The sequence below is a fragment of the Triturus cristatus genome, chromosome 2_1 (assembly GCF_964204655.1).
Source record: "Triturus cristatus chromosome 2_1, aTriCri1.1, whole genome shotgun sequence".
In the NCBI taxonomy this organism is placed as follows: Eukaryota; Metazoa; Chordata; class Amphibia; order Caudata; family Salamandridae; genus Triturus; species Triturus cristatus.
In genome coordinates, this window is record NC_140581.1 from 506,259,756 (window position 1) to 506,281,131 (window position 21,376).

The following is a 21,376-nucleotide window of genomic DNA, read 5'->3' on the forward strand; positions in this document are numbered from 1 at the left end:
GGTATCTAATCCAGCTAAACTACCGCTATTATACCTTTCTAATGGCACGTACCACCCCTGAATGTTTCGAATTTATGAAACTCCTAACTCTGATTGGACAAGGGAAGGGAAGATGATCATCACATCCTGATAAGTTTAATATTTTTCTTTAAGCTCATTGTTCTAGGTTCCCTTCCCTTAATTAACTTGCCCATGCTTTATTTCCCACCCGTATTCACAAGTTAATCAATACAATGTATACAGTTTTTGTTTTTTTATTGGTTTTTTTTATTGGTTTTGTTGTGAACAAAACAGCAAGACACATGAGTAGGCATTTTGCTCGTATCTTTTGACAATACAGCACCCCAGTATACACTCCATCAGTAAACACCATATCTGCACTGTGGTACATAGCCGGCATCAACTTTTCTCATTGCCGCCCCAAGATCTACTACATCAGTCTGAATCAGAGGTGTCATCATTTGGCATCGGTGGCAGGTCACATATTCCTCCCCTGAATTTGTTCCATGCCCCCCATACCTTGTCCCACTTGCGGGGGCAACCCCGCCTGATAAACGCTGAGCGCTCAGCAAACATGGCTGCGTCCATATCCCTCCCCCATGCGGTCAGTGAAGGCACCCCCACCACCCCCATTTTTGGGCTATGTTCCTTTTTGCTGTCATTATCCCCAGCGTGGCCCAGCTCTGGGCCTGACGACTGAGGTCGTTAGGCTCCCACACATTCAGTAAGCAGCGCCGGGGCTCCGGCACCAACGATACCCCGCACGCCTGCGACATTGTCCGCATCACTCGCCTCCAGAAATCTTGGATTACGGGGCAATCCCAAATGGTATGATAACAGGTTCCTTCCTCCCCGCAACCACGCAGGCAGAAGGGGTGTAATGCTCTGCCCATTTTGTGTAACAAATGTCTGGTATAGTACGAACGGTGCAAAATTCGGAGCTGCACCAGCCGCAGCCTTGAAGGTATACCCGCCTCGTGCGGCGAGGTCATCATCTCGCGCCATTCCGGATCATCAAATTCGCCGACCTCATCAGCCCACTTCTCCCGCAAGGGCCCCAGGAGGTCCGGCAGGTTATTGATAAGCTTGCGGTACGTGAAGGACGTGGCCTTCTTAGGCATGTATTCCATCAGTAACCTATCTTCCAACGGGGATGCCTCTGGAACCTCCCCACCGGAAGCCAGCTTTGCGATCAGGGCACGTTTAATCTGAATGTACCAGAACCATTCCGAGGGAGCCAGCTCATATTGCTGTTGTAAGCGTGCGAACGGGACGACTGCCCCCTTCTGCCACATATCGCCTATCACCGAGATTCCAATGTTGTCCCAACCATCGAAGCCTTTGCTATCCCTCAACCGTCCCAACTGCTTTGCATCCCAGAGAGGTGTGAGTTGTGTCAAAACCCCCCGCCACCCCAATTTGGTCTGGGCCGCATGCCAGATGGACACAGTCTGTCTCAGGGGGCCGATCAACTTCGGGGCCAGTCTACCATTGTATAAAGGCGACAGTATACCCCTCTCGCCCAATATATCTCTGTCCGCCTTAAATGCCGGGTCCGAATGTGGCGTGTGGAGCCATTGATTAATTACCTTCAGCTGCGCCGCCCAATAGTAGAGTTGGATATCGGGGAGCGCAATTCCCCCATCATACCACCCACGAACTAATTTCGACTGCGCAATTCGCGCTGGCCCGTTGCCCCATAGAAGGCTAGAGACTTGCGCCGCTATCGCACGGAAGTAGGCCGGGGGGACCGGATACGGCGTGTTCTCCAGCACATATAAGAACCGTGGCAAAGCCATCATTTTGAAGAGTGCCGCTCTCCCCAACAGAGTCAGTGGCAGCGCTCCCCAGTGATGCACATCCCGCTTGAGGTGGTCCATTGGGGGACACAGATTTCGCCGGAAAAACTCCGTCTGATCCAATGTGATGTGTACACCTAAATATTTGAACGATCCTTCTGCCACGCGGAGCGGACAGCCCGCCGGCAGCTGCGGGGGAAGGCCATGCAGTACGAACAGGACCGACTTTGACCAGTTAATCGTATAGCCCGACGCTCTGCCAAAGACTTCACAGATGTTAAGTAGTGCTAATATAGAACGTCTAGGGGAGGACAGATACAGCAACACGTCATCCGCGTACAGGGAGACGCGGTCCTCCCAGCCGTCGGACCACTTGAGGCCCCGTATCATGGGCTCCCAGCGTATCCAGGCCGCAAGTGGCTCAAGCACCATGGCAAAGAGCAGTGGCGCAAAAGGACAGCCCTGGCGCATGCCACGCGTCCGGGGGAAGTCCTCCGACATATGTCCATTGGCCGTGACATGGGCCACTGGATTAGTGTATAGGAGTCGGACCCAGGTACAGAATTTGGGCCCGAAGCCCAGATGCAACAACACTGCAAAAAGAAAGGGCCATTCAACCATATCGAATGCCATTCGCGCGTCCAGAGAGAAGCACGGCCGGTTCCCGCAACCGTTCCGCCCGGGCCAGCACCCCGTGCAGTCGTCTCAAGTTATGGGATGTACCTCTGCCGAGCATAAAGCCTGACTGATCTGGGTGCACAATCTCGGACAAGTGCGGCGTCAGCCTGCTGGCCAGCAACTTCGCGAGGATCTTGGCCTCTGCGTTAAGCAGCGATATGGGACGATAGGAGGTACATTGATCGGCAGGTTTTCCTAATTTTGGAATCACCACGATGGTGGCCGTGCGTTGGTCTAATGGGAGCTCGCCCGTCCGCAAGCTATGGGTAAACATATTTATTAAATGTGGGGCAAGCGTCTCGGACAGCCTCTTATAGAGCTCAACCAGTATGCCGTTGGGCCCCAAAGCCTTACCGGGCTGCAACGCGCCAATAGCCGCCTGTATCTCCTCCACCGTGGGCTCGGCTTCCAGGGCCTCCCGCGCCACAAGTGAGAGTTTGGGCATCTTGAGGTCTCTGATGTATGTCAGCGCCTCCTCCACTGTCATAGAGGAAGCGGAAGAGTAGACCCCCCCCTGAAAGTGCCCTGCCGGAGCACGCACTATCTCGCGCGGGTCGGACGTCCTCTGCCCCTCATCCGTGCTAAGTTGCGCAATCCACCTATCGCCACTGTCACGCTTATCAAGCCACGCCAGCAACTTTCCAGTTTTATCACCCACGTCATAAACTGTGTGCCTTGAAGCTTCCAGGCGTTGTCTGGTGCGCTCTGCGAGGTGCTCCCTGTATTTCGTCTGCACCAATCGCAGATTGTGGGAGGCCGTGGCTGATGGGTCTTGGGCCTGGTGAGCCTCCGCCGCTTGAAGCTCAAGCTCTAGTGACTGCAGCTCAGAATGCTTTCCACGCTTGTACTCCGCAATGGAGGCCATAGCCTGCCCCCTAACAACCGTTTTGTATGCCTCTCAAAGAACAGTGGAGGAATCAACCGAGACGGCATTTTCCTGAAAGTAAAGGCTCGTCACCTTCGCTATTGATTTACGAATATCAGGGAGCCGTAGGCAGCTGGGATGCATCTGGTAGATGCGGCGCCGCATCAAGTGATAGCGGGTGTATTGCAAGAGTATCGGGGAGTGATCAGATATCCCTCTAGGTCTAATTTCTATACTATCAATATTTTGGAGGCAGCCAGACGAACCCAGGAAGTAGTCTATGCGAGTTAAGCTATTGTGCACCCCAGAGTGGTACGTGAATTGCTGCGCCGCCGGGTGATGCAACCGCCATAAATCCGTTAGCCCGATTGCCTCCGTAAAGCTCTCAAGGCGCGAGACTCCCTCGTCCGTGGAGGACACCGGTCATGGAGGTCGTTCATAACAGCATTGAAGTCTCCGCCCAGTATCATCTCCCCCTCCGGTAGAGCCAGCAGAAACTCGCTGAGCGCCGGGAGCGCCGTGGCATGCAGTTCAGGTGGAATATAAACAGACACTATGTTAAGGGGCCGCCCCTCCCATTGGGTATGGACCGCCGCAAATCGTCCCGACCCATCAGTTTTAACATTGTGCACTATTAAGTGGGACTGTCGGCGCACCATTATGCCCACCCCCCGAGATCCGGAGGTAAATTCAGAGTGTGTCACCATCTTGTACCCCCAACTATCTATCGCTCTACTAGCGGTGCCGGTAAGGTGGGTCTCTTGAAGCAAGACAACCGCCGGGGCGCACCTCTTAATACTCTGCAGGACCAGGCCCTGTTTGATTTTTGTCTCCCAGGCCCCGCACATTCCACGTGAGTAGGGAGAGAGGCCGCACCGGGGTCAGATTGGTCTCAGTTGGTGTTTTGTGCGTTAGATTGGACATTACGGTAGGTGGGGCAAAAGGCAGCGAACATTGCGGCTATACCGGTGTAGGACATGTGTAATGTAATGAAGGCGTGCATTGTTTGATTTAAGTGTCATTGCCACCAGGAACCCAAATATAGAAAAAAACCAGTGAAACAATCCCCAAACCCCCTCCCTGCCATACGGACCTAGAACTGCCCGCCACCCCAACTCAGCAGAGTGCTCAGACCCCTTAACCCCGAACAGTACTTGCGTGCAAAGGAGCGGGAGGTCCGAGGAAGACCAAGACATCCCCTGTCCCAAGGTCCCATAGTCTGTGCAATAAATCAGCATGAAGTAGGTCACTCCGGTGGTAGTAGGTCTCTGAGTTCGCTACATATCATCGTGTCTAGAGAGGCTTCCGTAAGGGCTCTATCTGGTGGATCCCTCCTCCGCCTCCTTCGTCCGCCGGTTCCGACCACCAGGATCCTCAGATCCCCCAGGCTGTCTCCCCCTCCGGTCCGAGCGCCCAGCACCTTGAACCTGTTGCCATCCCTCAAGCCAGTCATGAGCCTCCTCCGGCGTGTCGAAGAACCTCGTTTTCCCATCTGCCACCACCCTCAGCCGCGCCGGGAAGAGCATGGCATAGGGAAGCTCTCGGGCTCTGAGCTTCTTTTTGACGTCCAGGAAGCTCCTCCGCTGCGCCGCCACTGCCGCCGTGTAATCCGGGAAGAAGGATACCGTGGAGTTCTGGAGGCGGAGGGGCGGTGCCACCCGTGCCGCCTGGAGAATGGCGTCTCTGTCGCGGAAGTTGAACATGCGAGCCAGGACCGGTCTAGGGGGCGCACCAACCTTCGGCCGGCCACCAGGTACTCCGTGGGCGCGCTCTACCGAGAAAAAGGCCGAGAGACCCCTGGGCTGCAGCTTGGACTTTATCAGATCCTCAACATATAAGTCCATGGCAGAATACCCCTCACTTTCGGGAATCCCAGTTATGCGCACATTGTTGCGACGGGAGTGTCCCTCCTGATCGTCCAGCCTGGCCACCATGCGCTTGTTCTCCGCCTCCAACTGGGACACTTTTTGTAGGAGATAGCTAGAATCTTTTGGTAAGGTAGCCGTCACTTGCTCCACATCCGTGACCCTGGCTGACATTTTCTGAAAGTCCGCACGGACGAGGGACACGTCCGAGGAAATTGTTCCCACGGTGGATTGTACTTGCTTCAGGGCAGCCATGATGTCCTCCAGCGTCACTTTCGGCGTCTCCGTTTCTGCTGCCACCTTCTCGGCGCGTCCGCCGCGGTCCGGCATGGAGCCAGAATCTTTATTATATGCGAACTTGTCCAGCTTGCTTTGCTGGCTCGCCCGGGCTCCCTTCTCACTCATGGTCGCTTCGGGAGATGCCGCCAAAAATATCCCTCATCCACCGCCAGCTAGTAGTCCGAGGTCAGCGCAGGAGTTGTCCACCACAGCGGGCCACACCCTCAGATACAGTACGGGTAGTCAGGCGTAACACCCAAAGCAGCACAGGGCCCAGCACCGATCACACCTGCAGCCTGCAGCCCACCTCGTTGATCTCATCAGGAGGAGGGAGCGCCGGGGGTCCCCAGCACCGATAGTCAGCAGCACCACCAGTTGCTCCTCGGCCGCCCCACGATGGGCTAGAGGCAGCACCGGCAACCGGAACTCCCCCGGAGCACGCCTCCGCCGTCACCTGCCAACCGTATCTTCCGGCACGGGAGGGCCGCGGCCACCGGGCTCAACCACGAGTCCTCTGCGGGGCCGCCTCCTCCCGGCTCCGCCGTTGTACTATGCAGACAGGGACGACCCAAGCGGGGCGCGATCAGCACGCACCACCGCCAGGCCCGCCGTGAGCCGCGAACTCCCCCGGAGCGCCCCTCAAACTGGTCCGGATCTTCCTCGCGGCACTTGGGACACTCCGCCAATTCGAGGTCCCGGCGCCAGTCACCGGCGCAGGCCGCAACCTTCCGGGCAGCGCCAATGACGTTCTGGGCCACGTAGAGACCCGGAAATGGAAGCAGGCGGGGTCGCTTCGCCTCAACTCCCCGTTCAGGGACCTTGGGGGTAAAATTAGACACGGATGATCAGGCGGATGCAAGGGGAGTCAGCCTCACCCTCGGAGCTCGGTTAAGCTGCGGCCATCTTGCTTGGCAGCTAGCCACCCCCAACCCCCCAATGTATACAGTTTTATTAAAAATTCTTCCGTTCTCAGGACATCATGCTTGTTCTCAGGACATGTTACTATTCTTCTTTTGGATGACATTCAAGGCTTTGCATCGCAGCTCTTGGATTGTTTCAACTGTGCATGTGAATTGGTCACATGATGCGCAAGTTTCAGTCCTGCACAGAGGTCCAAATACAAACTAATAGAGAGGTCAAAGAAAGAGAGTATTAAAATCAAAAATAAATTATTTCACTGTATACTAGTTATCTCTACTCTATTCCCATTTACTTATATAAATCTTATGCATTAGTATTTTAGTAAACTTACATGCTTTCGTTTTCAGCAAGACATGCGCATTATCAAGTGAGTTCCAAGCGGCCATTTTAAAGGCAACCAAGCAGCTGCAAAGATTTCCCTCCAAGCGATAGTACGTCATTCTGCGTAGATGCAGTAGACGCATGCGCAATGCAGAATCCCGCATTTAGCGGCCATTTTAGAGACACACGGGTTACTTGTTTGTAATACACATAGGCAAGCTTCCCCTAGATTCTGTGTACGGATTTTCTGATGCATTATTAGTAATTACGAACACAGTTATTTGAGAGGATTGCTTACGAGCAAGTCTCTTTTATACGAGTCCTTGCTCCATCACCTGCTAGGATGTTCCATAATACCACAGTAGCCATCTTGTAACTATGTTTTGTCAAAGAAAACTCATTCAAAGATGACTGTTCACAGCTACATCATTGTGTGTGCACTGTTGGTTATTTTGAGAAAGTTGGGGGGTTTTCTATGTCAAAATAAACCTGCTGTTGCAAAGCCCTCAACTTATTTGCATCTCAAAAGTGAGTCCATTTATCTTTTGAATTGCTAGTAACTCTGTGCTATGTACTGAATGTAGGATCAAGGTCAGCAGCTGCCAGTGGATCTCTTAAAACGTCTGTTATAACAGTTCTGTTCCATTTTGAGAGAATCAGAAGGACCCATCATTCCTGCCCACTCCCCCAAAAACAATACTGCATGATGGTCTCATATAATGGTGTGTGCAAAATTAACATTTTCAATTGTGATAGTTATTTTTCATTGCAGATATTAAAAATAATAAGTGCCTCCAATGAACATGTTATTAGTATTGGTGCTAGCTTTAGCATGGAAGCAGATTCCCATCTTGTGTGTGTACAAAATGACGATGGAGTTTATCAAACACAAGCAAACAGTGCTACTGGCGAGCCAAGAAAAGGTAAATTGCGCAGACATCTGTTTTTTGTTTTATTCCAAGTTTTCTTAACAGCTGGAACTTTCTTTTGCCAATAAGGGTGTTGTTGTTTATGCTTTTATAACATGCATATCACGTTAATGTGTAATTTTTTAGCTTGTTTGTTAAATCTTACTGACTGCAGATTTGCTGTAATTGTTTTTGCCGTTCTAATGTGTTACTGTGGAATAGTGGCTGGCGTTTGAATTTTTATTTTTTATTTTTTTATTTTTTTGCACCTGCCGACCGCAACTTCTATAATGTATGCGTGGATTTCGGCATTCTATTTTGTGACCCTCGCACTATTTTTATTTCTTTACATGCGACCCTGCTTCCGGTAACCCAGCTCCCTTCAGAAACGTTGCTGTGGTATTTCGCCACCTGCATCTGCCGTGTTTGTTTATGTGATGCAGTTCAGACAGCGAAGTGTCTGACTGCAAAAAGGGTGTATCATGGAGTTACCATACCTTGCTTCAGTGTGACAGCAACACCGCTAGCATGCACCAGATGTATATGAAGACTGTAACACAAACAGTAGTATCTGTGCTCTTAAGGAGTGTTAAAGCAGCAACCTGCCTCCCCTGGCATGCAGAATGTGGTTGTGAGAAATTTGGTTGTTGTTTGAGTGTGGGTGGGGTGCTAACCCTTTTCAAGCAACAGCCAGAATCCCTGTTAGGTTGATCTACAAAAGTTACCAAATTAACCTGTGCTTAATCCTCTGGTAGCTTGGCACAAAAGCAGTCAGGCTTAACTTAAGAGTCAATGTGTAAAGTATTTATGCTGTGCACCCAGAGCAATAAAGTGAAAACGCAACACAAGAAAAAACATATAGATTTAGAAAATAGAGTAAAGTTTAATACATTATTTGGCACCAAAACAACAAAACTCCCATCAGTAGAACCTAAGGTATGGATTTTGAATGTTAATGGTACTGCTGGCGCCCAAAAAATCAAAGCACCAACCACGGACATCTAGTTGCATGAGACTGGGTCAAAGTACAAAAATTTGAACATCTGTGATGGAGCATTGGGCAGATACATTAAGTGGATTGGGCCCGGTTGGTGCTTACCTTCAGACTTAAGAGAATTTTCAGTAAAAATGTCTTGAGAAGGTAAAGTTCAGCAGGGTAAGACTGCAGGCTGTGTCCGAGTAGACGGCGTCGTGATCAGGGAGCTGCTGGACAGAGTCTAGGTCAAGATTTTCATGTTCAGACTTAGGGCTTGATGTAGATCTTGGCGGACAGGTTACTCCATCACAAAAGTGATGGATATCCCATCCGCCAAAATATAAATCCTATAGGATATAATGGGATTTATATTTCAGTGGACGTGATATCCGTCACCGCTGTGACGGAGTAACCCGTCCGCCAAGATCTAAATCGAGCCCCAAGTCTCTTTTTTTAAATTTTTTTTTTTTTTAGCATTTGATAGTCGAGCAGGATGAGGCTGGAGGCTGTAGCTGACGAGGCCTTTGTGAGGCTGGATACCCCTTCTGCAAAGAACCGATGGACAGGATTTCCTGCTGCGGATAAGAATGTAATAGTAGCTTCCGCGAAGTCAGGCTAACCAGCGATGCACTCTGGGCAGATAGACTAGCAGGTGGTCCCAGTCTCCTATCGGTTCTCGGCACAGTTTTAGCAAAATATTTTCAAGTCACAAGTTTTGGATTTTGGCAATCTGGGAACCTTTGCCACCTCTTCCATGGGTCCAGACCTGGGGAGGCACCACTTGGACGGTCAGGACTCACTCACCCAGGCTAGGACAAGTTGCAGGTTCAAGATGGAGGAAGCCTTTTATGTCTGAGGCTTTTATCAGGAGGCCATTCAACATGCCCTTGAAGTCATTCTGGTAGTCCTGGTTTCAAGGAGTGGAATGGGGCACAAGCAGCAGGTCAGGCTTCAGGCAGGAGAGCATCCTTCCAGATGCAGCAAGCGGTCTTCTGAAGTACAAAGCCAGGCCACAGCAGCAGGCAGTCCTTAGACTCCTTCCACAGGTCCAGCAAATGAGCTAAAGAGTGAGTCTGAGGGTCATATTTTTATATCTGGTGCCTTGTTTGAAGAAGGGAACTTTTATCGAGATATTCCTTTGAAGAGCTTGGAATGTCCTGCTTCCCCTGCCCTATATCCAGCCAGACTGCAGACACAATGAAGTGGTGTGAAGTCCTTTGTGAGATGGCATGGCACAGCGTATTGAGTTGCAAGTGGGACTGTGCTGAGCTCTGCCCACCAGCCCAATCCATTCAGTGATAGCCCATCCAGGCATACCTAATCCCTCTATTGTGTGGCTGTCTGGGAGGAATAAACAAAGTCTTACTGCCAAGTGAACCCAGTCATGTGACTGAAGAACAGGCTGCAGGCAACAATTTAGGCAGGAAAATAACAGCTTTCTAAAAGTGGCATTTTCAACATTGTGACTTAAATCTGACTTTACCATTAAAGAGGATTTTAAATTACAATCTCGCAGGCATCAAACACGAAAGTCCTAATTTCTCCCTCCCAATCAAAAGGTAGCACTTAAGTGTAATAAGGCAACCCAATATTTTCCTATGAGAGAGGTAGGACTCACAGTAGTAAAAAACTAATTCGAGTTTTTCACTACCATGACGTGTAAAGCATAAAAGTACCTGTCCAACCTTTTAATTACAATGCACCCTTCCCTGCGGGCTACCTAGGGCCTACCTTAGGGGTGATGTAAATGTAATAAATGGGTTGTTTAAGACTTTACAAGGGGGTTTATCTTGCCAAGTCGAATTGCCATGTTAAAAACTGCATTCAGTCTGCAATGGCAAGTCTGAGATGTTTTATGGGGCTACTTAAGTGGGTAGCACAAATAGTGCTGCAGGCCCAGGGTATATAGTATAACAGTTTACTAGGGACTTATAAATAAATTAAATATGCCAATCTCACTATTTTTTAGGTAGTGAACACAAGCATGTTATCACTGGTTAGTAGTGGTAAAATGCACTGTCCTAATGCCAACAAAAACAAATTCAGCAAAATGGGGGGCGGGGGAGGGTACGTACGGGGGTTGAAGGCACAATGTTTGGGGGAAGACCACCCTAAGGGTTGATAGGTCTTACACTGGTTTTCAAGAAGCATTACAGGCACCACCAAGTGTTCAGAATGTGCTTCTGAAGCAGTGCTACCTAGGTCAGACCTACAGAAAGCATTTCTCGAGCATTGCTACTTTTACCAGGTGTACAGAATGTTTTTCCAAGAGTACCTACTGTACTATGTGTTAAGAAATAGTCTCTCAAGAAGAGCTGCCTGCACCAGGGATACAGAATGTGTGCAGAGTGTGTTTATCCATCAGAACAAGATGTTTTATAAGCAGTACTAATTGCTCCATCTACACAGAATTGGTTCACAAGTAGTACTACCTGAACCACATGGTGAGAATGTGTACCTTGAGCAGTGTTTCCTGCAGCAAATGTAAAGTGTTTTTCAAGCAGAACTAACTGCATCATGTGTACAGAATGTTTCCCAAGCAGCGCCACATGGATCAGGTTTACAGAATTTCTTCAGGGCTGGAAAACATATGTGAACACACAGTATGAGCCCATACATCTGGGCAACAGTGTTACATTACTGTGTGACTGTAGTGTAATCCCAACTGTGCATATCATGGCAATAAGTCTGCAGACAAATCAGTGTATTCGCACCAAACAATTCTCCATAATGGTGACTAAATTATGTTTAACACAAGAAATGTGATGACAGATCAATATACCTGCGTTCATCATACATCAGTGATGGTGAATGAATGTGTGTTAACACCACGGGGAACAAAAGGGAACAAAATGAGGAAACAAAAGAGAGCCATACAGTATCCCGTATGTATAATGTATGACGTGGTGAGCACAACAATATTCATGCCCAAAAGTTGAAAAGAAGTAACAAGGTATGTCTCCTGCCCAATGGTGGACACTATTGTTATACGATTGATAATGATGAGACCCTATTGACTCATATCTAAATATCTTACTTATGCACATTCCAGGCACAAAAGAATTTATCATAAGCAACAAAGGTAGGCCTGGGCCTGTACCCAGTTTAGATTCATAACCACTATTTTTATTTATAGATACACGCAGCGATTAATAAGTTCTCTTGACTCACTGACATTCTTATTTATTTTCACTCTTTTCAACTTTTGGGCATGAATATTGTTGTGCTCACCACGTCATACATTATGCATCTAGTCTGGGGATGTCTGCATTTAAATGGATTTTTGGGGTAGGGTGTGTTGAAGTGTCTCCATAGATGTTTGAAACAGCTAGCCCTCTTTGCAAAGCTAGTATGCGATGATGAAACACTGCCAAAATCTGTGAATCTACTGTGCAATGTGGGATTTGTTTTGGGGACAAAAATATATATTTAGACTGTTTGGAAAGGTGTGGTTGCCATTGAGAGTGTACAGGGAATATATGTAATGCTGCATTGATCATCCGGTTTTACTTGAGCAAAGACATTGAGCCATGATGGTCAAATGTGAGATAGTGGAATGTTGACTAGAACATTACTGGTTGTGGACCTAAGGTGTGATAGATGTATCCTTACCTCTCAATGGAACCGTTCGAGATACTAATGACCTAGATTACAGTTGTAATAAAATGATCTCTTTTTTGTATTTATTTATTGCTCCACAGCAGCATAGAAACAGAAACAAAGAAAAAAAAGAACAATAAAGGAATACAGTGCAGCTGTACATATATAAATTTCACAAATTCAAGTATGGTCACAAAATGAACCCAATATGCTCAAACCAGTCTTACGTTTTTTAGCCCCCTTAACAGAAAATAAGCTTAATTCTAAATTGAAAAGATTATACATTTTAGCCCGCCATAATTCAAATACAGGGGGATCCATTTGGAGCCAATTAGAGGCGACACATAGCCGTGCAACTGTCATAGCTATAAAAATCAAATAACTGTGATTGTATAGTAAAGTGCCTTTGTCCCTTTCAGGCCCCATCCCTAATAACATTATGGCTGGTGTGATCGTCAGCGGACTCCCAATAATTCCAGCCATAAACTTCTCTATATCCGCTATAAATCTGGACAGTTTACAACAATTAAAGATATGCAAGCTATCAGCATTATCCCCCCGACAACGAAAACATTTTCCATCATATCCTCCCCCCCACTTATACATCGGAGCAGAGGTATAATACAAATCAAAAACAGTTTTAAAAAATTGTACTTTCAAACTAGCGGACATTAACACAACCCGAGATCTAGCAATGGCATCCTCAATAGATATATTATATACACCCAGAGTGCTAGCCAACTTGCTATTATGTTTCCCTAAATCATCTGTTCTATAGGATAACAATATCTTATACAAGACGCCAATTTGCTCCTGCCGCCTCACAGCCTCTATAATTAAGTTGGGAGCGGCGACAACTTTTCTCCGCATTAGATAATCCCGGACTTGAAGAAATTTAAAAAACTGAGAATTAGGCAGATTATAATGTTTCCCCAATTCTTCATACGACATAAGTGACCCCCCCCCTGGGAAAAAAGATCCCCTAGTGTAGTAATACCTTTGTTTCTCCACACGTTAGCAATATTATCCCTGAAAATGGGAGGAAGGATTTTAGTTACATTCATTGGTGTATAGTATGATAATTTCTCCAATAAACATAATTTTCGTATTCTCTTCCATACTTTAAATGCTCCTTCCACCACTTTAAATCTTAAAATAACTGCCATCAATCTCTTTAAACAAACAATGTCGGGCCTGAGATCCCAACAAGATCTCAAAAATCGACGGGGCCTCGGCAGTATTAGCCATTCCATCCCCAGTCAATAAAATCCGCATTTTTAACAAAAAACATGCAAACAAATAAAAGGCAAAATCCGGTATAGCTAAGCCACCGCTCTCCATTGGTAGCGTCATAAATCTAACCCCTCGTCTTGGTTTACCAGGAGCCCATATAAACTTCATGCATAAAGATTGAAGATGTTGCAACTGAGTAGCTGTCACCTCCAGGGGAATTGATCTAAATATATATAAAACCTTTGGTAATATATTCATTTTAATAATAGTGCTTCTACCAATTAAAGTAAAATGTAATCGTCCCCATTTATCAAGCGAGTCCCTAACACTCTGTAGCATAGTATTCCAATTGGCGTCAACCACCTCTGACATTAAAGTCTTAATTTTAATGCCCAGATAAGTCACCTCATTTAACACTCTAGTATCCTGTAAGTCAATACTGTCTGAACAAAGGATTTTTGTTTTGTTTACATTAAGTTTATAACCAGATATCTGGCCAAACAATATTGCTAGATGTTCAATCTCTTGAAGCGCAAGAGAAGGATCAGCCGACGTCACTGCGATATCGTCCGCATACGCAAAAACAGAAAATGGAGTATCATATACATAAAAGGGCTTGATACAAGGGTTGTTGCCCAACTGCTCAACAAAAGGGTTTATATATAAGGCAAACAAAAGTGGCGAGCAGGGGCAGCTTTGCCTGGTGCCTCTGGTGATTCTGACAGGATCAGTTGATAACCCCATAGCAGTAATTCTACCGATCGGCGAAGTGTATAGTACCTGTAAAGCTTTCATAAATCCCGGCCCAAAACCAATCCGTTGCATCAATTGCCACAGATACTCCCACTCCACACAATCGAAGGCTTTCTCCGCATCCAATAAGATTAGCCCTAAATCTCGTTTTTCGGTGTGGGTGACATCAAACAGTGTGATTACTTTATTTACGTGAGTAACAGTCCCACGAGCTGGTATGAAGCCATGTTGATTTAAAGAAACTAAAGAATTTACAACCTTAGATAAACGCGTTGCCAATATCTTAGAGTATATTTTACTATCGCAGTTTAACAACGAGATCGGACGGTATGATCCTACTAATTCCGGGTCTTTGCCCTTTTTACAAAAAAAACACTATAGTAGCTTCAGCCCATGAATTGGGAGCATAACCCTTCTGAGCAGCCTGAAAAGTTTTCAGCCTTTCGTCCTTCAAGTGATGAAAAAACAATTTGTAAATCTCAGCCGGCATTTTGTCAGGACCAGCCGCTTTTCCTAAAGATAGACTATTGACAGCAATTTCTAATTCTGCCAATGTGATAGGGCTCTCCAATTGTTCCGCGTCAAGAGGATCTAAATGTAATACTCCTTGCTTTAAAAAAACATTATCATTATCATCCACTCCCCCACGTCCTGTTTAGTATACAATTCAGTATAAAACTGAGGAAAAATAGAGAGTATCTGCTGCGTATCCTGATAAAGTTGACCGTTCTTATCCTTCAAGGCAGCAATAGAACGAAAAGGTTCGAGGCATGTGGGCTGCTGAATTCATATCTGTGCATAGATCGCCGCCTAGTGTTTGGTCCGGATGATTGCACATTGTTGTCCTGGAAGAGTCTTTGAAGTATCACGAGATAGGTGGCTCCTCCCCTGGACTACAGTGCGCATGAGCATCCTCTCCATCCTTAGATTGTTTTTTTCCGCCATTGGGTTCGGATGTGACTATCTTAGCTCAACTTAGGAATACTTAGTTTTAGGCCAAAAGGCCTTTAGTTTTCGTCGGTATAGTTACCGTTCGGTGTCGACTACTAGCTTTAGTGCTCCGCACCCTCTTCCAACTTCAGACCAGTTTGGTCCGAACTTCGAAGTTCGATCGACGATGGAATCGAGGACTCCATTCAAGAGGTGTCTGTTATGCCACGCGAAGTACACTCATATCGACGTCCACCCCGTCTGTAATAAATGTCTCTCGCCGGATCACGACGAATCGAAATGCATGGCCTGTGCATGGTTCCGATCTAAGAAGACTCTGCAGAACCGACGGGCAGCGAGGCTGGAGGCACAGCAAGCAGCGCCTGCTCCCACCAACATATTCAGCACCGAGGACGAGGACGCCGAGAGCGTGGAAGAAGTAGTCTCTAGCCCCGCTTCAGAACACGATTCCCGATCGGACGACGACGACGAAGTGATCTTTCGACGTGAAGAAACCGTCGATGAGGTAGGAGACTTCGACGAGGCCTACGGGGCCGAAGAAGACAGCTCTCCCGAAGAGCTAGGCTAATCCGTCGAAACGGAGGCCGAAACTGTACGTCGTCATCAGGCTCCGGTCGAGGGATCGCCTTCGGGCCTTACCCAAGATCAAACACATGGTTCCTCGGCCCCACCTTCCGGTCCGGCCTCGAACACTCTGCAAGAGCCACTATTACCGAAGACGACCGGGTTTTTAAACCTAAAACCATCCATCGCTCCAGTCCCTTCAAAAGCGAAAGTGAAACTGGTGGTGGTCGGATTGAAGGCGTCGACTGCTCCGACGCCAAAAAGAGTCGTCGGCTCCGACCGCGTACAAAGAGACTTTGGCGCCGAGCTCACCGCAGCGGATACGGTTGACACCCAGAAAAAGCACGCCCTCCGGCACCGCAAGGCACCGAGACCTTCGGCGCCGACATCGAAGGCCATAACCTCCACAGTCAAGATGGCCGCCCCGGCTACGTCAACGCCTAGCGCACCGGTGCCGACTAAGTCCTCGACTACGTCGACTGTCGATACATCCCTTCAGGCCAGTGACCCCCTTCCTACAAAAAAGTCGGGGCTGGCCTCGACGTCTACTACTAAGGGGCCCATCAAACCACCATCTGCGTTCACTGTGCAGCAGGTCTCCGCATCTTTACAACGCATCCATGACCGGGCAACCCTCCACTCTATCTCGGGTCCCGACACACCCAAACCCTGTAAAGTGCACTCGGAGCCCACCAACATTACGTTTGGGCTGCCACCGGCATCGGCACCGAAACTATTTCAAATTCGGACACGTGTCCTCCACACACAGTCCACCACCTCTGGCCTTACAGAACAAGAGTCTTCTGGGCCACAATTTATTGACGCCGACACTGGCAGGTTAATGCTCCACAAGCGCAAGATAACGCCAGTTAGGGAAGAGGAACCCTACAAAATTCCTCTTAAACGCAAACTGCCGGCGGAGCAGGAACCAGTGCTCCAAGAACACTTCCAACACTTCCATCCAGATCCGCAGTCCTTTTCTCCTACCCCCTCCGAATCGGACGCAATACAGGACTATGGCGGGGAAGATTCCATCTACCCTGGGGACGTAGATCCTGATGAGCACCTACAAGACCCGGATCAGGCATGGGATGACCCCACAGACCAAAGTGTCGCGCCACATACTCAAGATGCGCAACTCTATAACGTAAAAACGTCTCCTACCGAGGACACAGCTGCATTTAATGCCCTCATCGAACGGGCTGCTGCTCATCATGGGGTGGAACTCCATTCTGATGCCATTGAGGAAGACTTCCTGCTTGACACTTTCGCATCTTCAGAAAGAACTGTCAAAACCCTGCCCATGTTAAAAGGGGTTCTCAAACCTGCTAAAGACATTTTCAAGGACACCACAAGAGCCCGGGTGTTAAATCCCAGGATTGAAAAAAAATACAAGCCTGCACCCGGTGACCCTAAATACATTAGGGGTCAATTGCCATTAGACTCCATGGTGGTTGCCAATGCTCGCAAGAGAGCCCACTCACAAACGACTGGTGATGCTCCTCCCCCAGACAAGGAGTCAAAAGTACTAGAAACATCGGGCAAACGCATTGCAGCGCAAGCAGCGAACATCCTGCGCATTGCCAATACACAGGCACTCCTGGCACGTTATGACAGGTCACATTACGACACGCTGGAGTCACTGCTCCAACATCTACCAGATGAGTATAAAGAGTCAGCGGAGCTACTCATTAGAGAAGGACAACTCCTCACTAATGCATCTATAAAATGCGCCCTTGACGCAGCTGACACAGCGGCTAGGGCAATAAACACAAGCGTCATGCTACGACGTCATGCCTGGTTACGAATCTCAGGCTTCAAACCCGAGATCCAAAACAATATTCTGAACTTACCAGTTAACACAGAATTCTTATTTGGCCCAGACGTTGACACTACCCTAGAAAAGATAAAGAAAGACACTGACACTGCGAAATCAATGGGGGCTCTGCAAACGCAGTAATTTCGTAGTGGCTCCTTTCGTCGCACTGGAAATAGAGGCACAACAAGGGGTCAGGGGTCACAACAGCAGTATACTAAAAGTGGCGCACAAAGCACCTATGACAAAAACAACAGGGGTGGATCCAGCACCAAAGGCAGGGGACGTGGCTATGGCAACACCAGGTCCTCTCCAAAAAACAAACAGTGACGCCCTCTCCTTACCCCCCGACCACATAACACCTGTCGGGGGACGACTCCAGCTGTTCCTGTCCGCGTGGAAGAACATCACCACGGACAGGTGGGTCAGGGACATCATCCAGCACGGGTACTGTCTAGAACTAACTTCCACTCCACCCAGCATACCACCAAAGCACCGTCCTATGTCAGCCGAACACTTAGATTTACTCCAGCAGGAAGTGCTTGCTATGCTCGCAAAAGGGGCAATAGAAGTAGTGCCCATCGACCAGCAGGGCACAGGGGTGTACTCTCTGTACTTCTTAATCCCAAAAAAGGACGGCTCGCTCAGACCTATTCTAGACCTGCGACCCCTAAACCTATATATTCTGTCAGAGCATTTCCATATGCTCACCCTCCAGCAGGTTCTCCCACTACTCAGTCAGGGGGATTTCCTAGCTACGCTAGACCTGAAGGATGCATACTTCCACATACCCATACACCCTTCACACAGGAAATACCTCAGATTCACTATTCAAGGGAATCACTATCAGTTCAAAGTTCTCCCCTTCGGAGTAACAACAGCACCCAGGGTCTTTACCAAGTGCCTGGCAACAGTGGCCGCGCATCTGCGAAGACAAAACATTCACGTCTTCCCTTATCTGGACGACTGGCTAGTTCAGGCCAAGTCAGCACAACAATGTGCCACCCACATGTCCCACACCATTCACCTTCTTCACGGTCTGGGATTCTCACTAAATTACCCAAAATCAAGTCTCCAACCTGCGCACGTACAACAGTACTTAGGCGCAACGATCGACACTCTGGCTGCCACAGCTTAGCCAACTTTAGTGAGAATCAACAGCATGCAACAGCTGATCTCCAAATTCCAACCTCAGCACTCCCTTCCTGCGCGAGTATTCATGCAGTTGATAGGCATGATGGCCTCCTGCATTTTCATAGTCCCACACGCGAGACTACATATGCGCCCGCTTCAGGAGTGCTTAGCACGTCAATGGAATCAGGCTCATGGGCAACTAAAAGACCTAGTGTTGGTGAGCGGTCGAGCATACAACTCTCTGCATTGGTGGAGTCCACAAAACCTTTGCAAGGGCCGACCGTTCCAAGAGCCTGTTCCACAAATCATACTAACAGCGGACGCGTCTCTCCAGGGATGGGGAGCTCATGTACTCAATTACACAGTGCAGGGACTATGGACACTACAACAAAAGAAGATGCACATCAACCTTCTGGAACTGATGGCAATCTTCCTAGCCATGAAGGCATTCAAAGTACACTTGTGCAACAAAGTCGTGTTGATGCGGACGGACAACATGACTGCCATGTACTACATACAGAAGCAGGGAGGAACACACTCTCCACAGTTGTCTCATCTGGCTCAGAGCATGTGGAAGTGGGCCATTCAGAGGCACATATTCCTCATGGCAGAACACCTCCTGGGCAAGGACAACCAGATGGCGGATCTGCTCAGCAGACACAGCCACCAGATGCACGAGTGGGAGCTACACCCATCAGTTCTCCAACCGTACTTCCAGCAGTGGGGTCATCCAGAGATAGACCTATTCGCCACAAAAGAAAACGCAAAATGCCAAAGCTTTGCCGCCAGGTTCCCACACCCACAGTCGCAGGGCAATGCGATATGGATGAACTGGTCCGTTAGATTTGCGTACGCTTTTCCCCCAGCACCATTAATACCGCTGGTGGCGTGCAAACTAAAGCAACACTCACTGACCCTTATCCTAGTTGCTCCAACGTGGGCACGCCAGCCATGGTACACCACCTTTCTGGAACTTTCCGTGGTGCCTCATCAACGACTGCGGATAAAACCAGCCATTTTAACGCAGAACCATGGCGAAATTCAACACCCAGATCCCCAGCAACTGAACCTGGCGATCTGGCTCCTGAGGTCTTAGAATTTGGCTACCTAAACTTACCACCTGACTGTATGACTATCATCAAAGAAGCCAGGAGACCCACTACTAGAGCCTGCTATGCGGCCAAATGGAAAAGGTTTGTCATTTACTGCAACAACAATAACATTAACCCACTGGACGCATCTATTCAAAACATCATATGCTACCTCTTACACCTATACCGCTGTAATCTGGCATACAACTCAATACGCATCCATTTGACCGCGATAGCAGCCTACCTCCAAAACAGGCAGCACCTCTCCTTATTCAAGGTACCTGCCATCAAAGCTTTCTTGGAGGGACTCAAACGAGTAATTCCCCCAAGACACCCACCAGCACCAGTGTGGAACCTCAACTTGGTCCTCACCAGACTGATGGGTCCGCCCTTTGAACCTCTCCATTCATGTGAGATTCAATTCCTCACCTGGAAAATGGCTTTCCTGGTTGCCATCACTTCCTTAAGGAGAGTTAGTGAACTCCAGGCACTAACCATTCAGGAGCCATTCATTCAGGTCCACGCAAATAGGGTTGTCCTACGCACCAACCCCAAGTTCATGCCCAAAGTCATATCACAGTTCCACATTAATCAAACTATCGAACTGCCCGTTTTCTTCCAAAATCCGCAAAATGTCGCGGAAAGAATGCTCCATACACTAGATGTAAAGCGGGCTCTCATGTACTATATTGACAGGACAAAGGATTTTAGAAAAACTAAACAACTCTTCGTTGCCTTCTCTCCACAACACAAAGGCAACGCCATTTCCAAAGCAGGAATAGCCAGATGGATCGTTAAATGCATTCAGATTTGCTATCACAAAGCTAAACGCACATTAACGGTTCCCCCACGAGCCCACTCAACACGAAAGTTAGGGGCATCCATGGCTTTCCTAGGAAACATCCCTTTACACGAAATTTGTAGAGCAGCCACATGGTCCACTATACATACATTTACCGAACACTACTGCGTAGATGTACACTCAAGATAGCAAGCAGCTGTAGGACAGGCTGTTCTCAAAACTCTTTTCCAGACTGCTGCAGCTGGCACAGGTAGCCGCCGCTAGGGGAGGTACTGCTATATATTCTATGCACAGATATGAATTCAGCAGCCCACATGCCTCGAAGTGATTATGCTACTTACCAGTATGCATCTGTTCTTGGCATGTAGGGCTGCTGACATTCATATCGCCCACCCTCCTCCCCGGCGCCTGTCACGGCTGCAGCACTCAGTATTTTCTGTATAGCATGGTCATCACTTACTATATCTACTCCATCACTGCCACAATGGCGAAAAACAATCTAAGGATGGAGAGGATGCCCATGCGCACTGTAGTCCAGGGGAGGAGCCACCTATGTCGTGATACTTCGAAGACTCTTCCAGGACAACAATGTGCAATCATCCGGACCCAACACTAGGCGGCGATCTATGCACAGATATGAATGTCAGCAGCCCTACATGCCAAGAACAGATGCATACTGGTAAGTAGCATAATCAATTCTTTCAAACGTAGCCGTAAAGCCAAGCATCTTCCGACCGTTTCCCCATATTCATACATTTGCTTCTTATAAACTAAATATTTTTTGTCAATCTCATGATTCCATAAACCCTGGATTTTGGCT

At 48.2% G+C, this 21,376-nt stretch overlaps 1 protein-coding gene across 9 annotated transcripts in view; it reads left to right on the top strand.

Annotated features, from left to right (window-relative positions):
* Positions 1-21,376, top strand: part of ZFYVE16 (zinc finger FYVE-type containing 16) — a 602,399-nt gene that overhangs the window by 398,483 nt on the left and 182,540 nt on the right. For all 9 annotated transcript variants that reach the window (XM_085632397.1, XM_085632392.1, XM_085632394.1 and 6 more), the window contains one exon: positions 7,501-7,651. In XM_085632397.1, the coding sequence (XP_085488523.1) occupies positions 7,501-7,651 (151 nt within the window). The remainder of the gene's footprint in view (positions 1-7,500; positions 7,652-21,376) is intronic.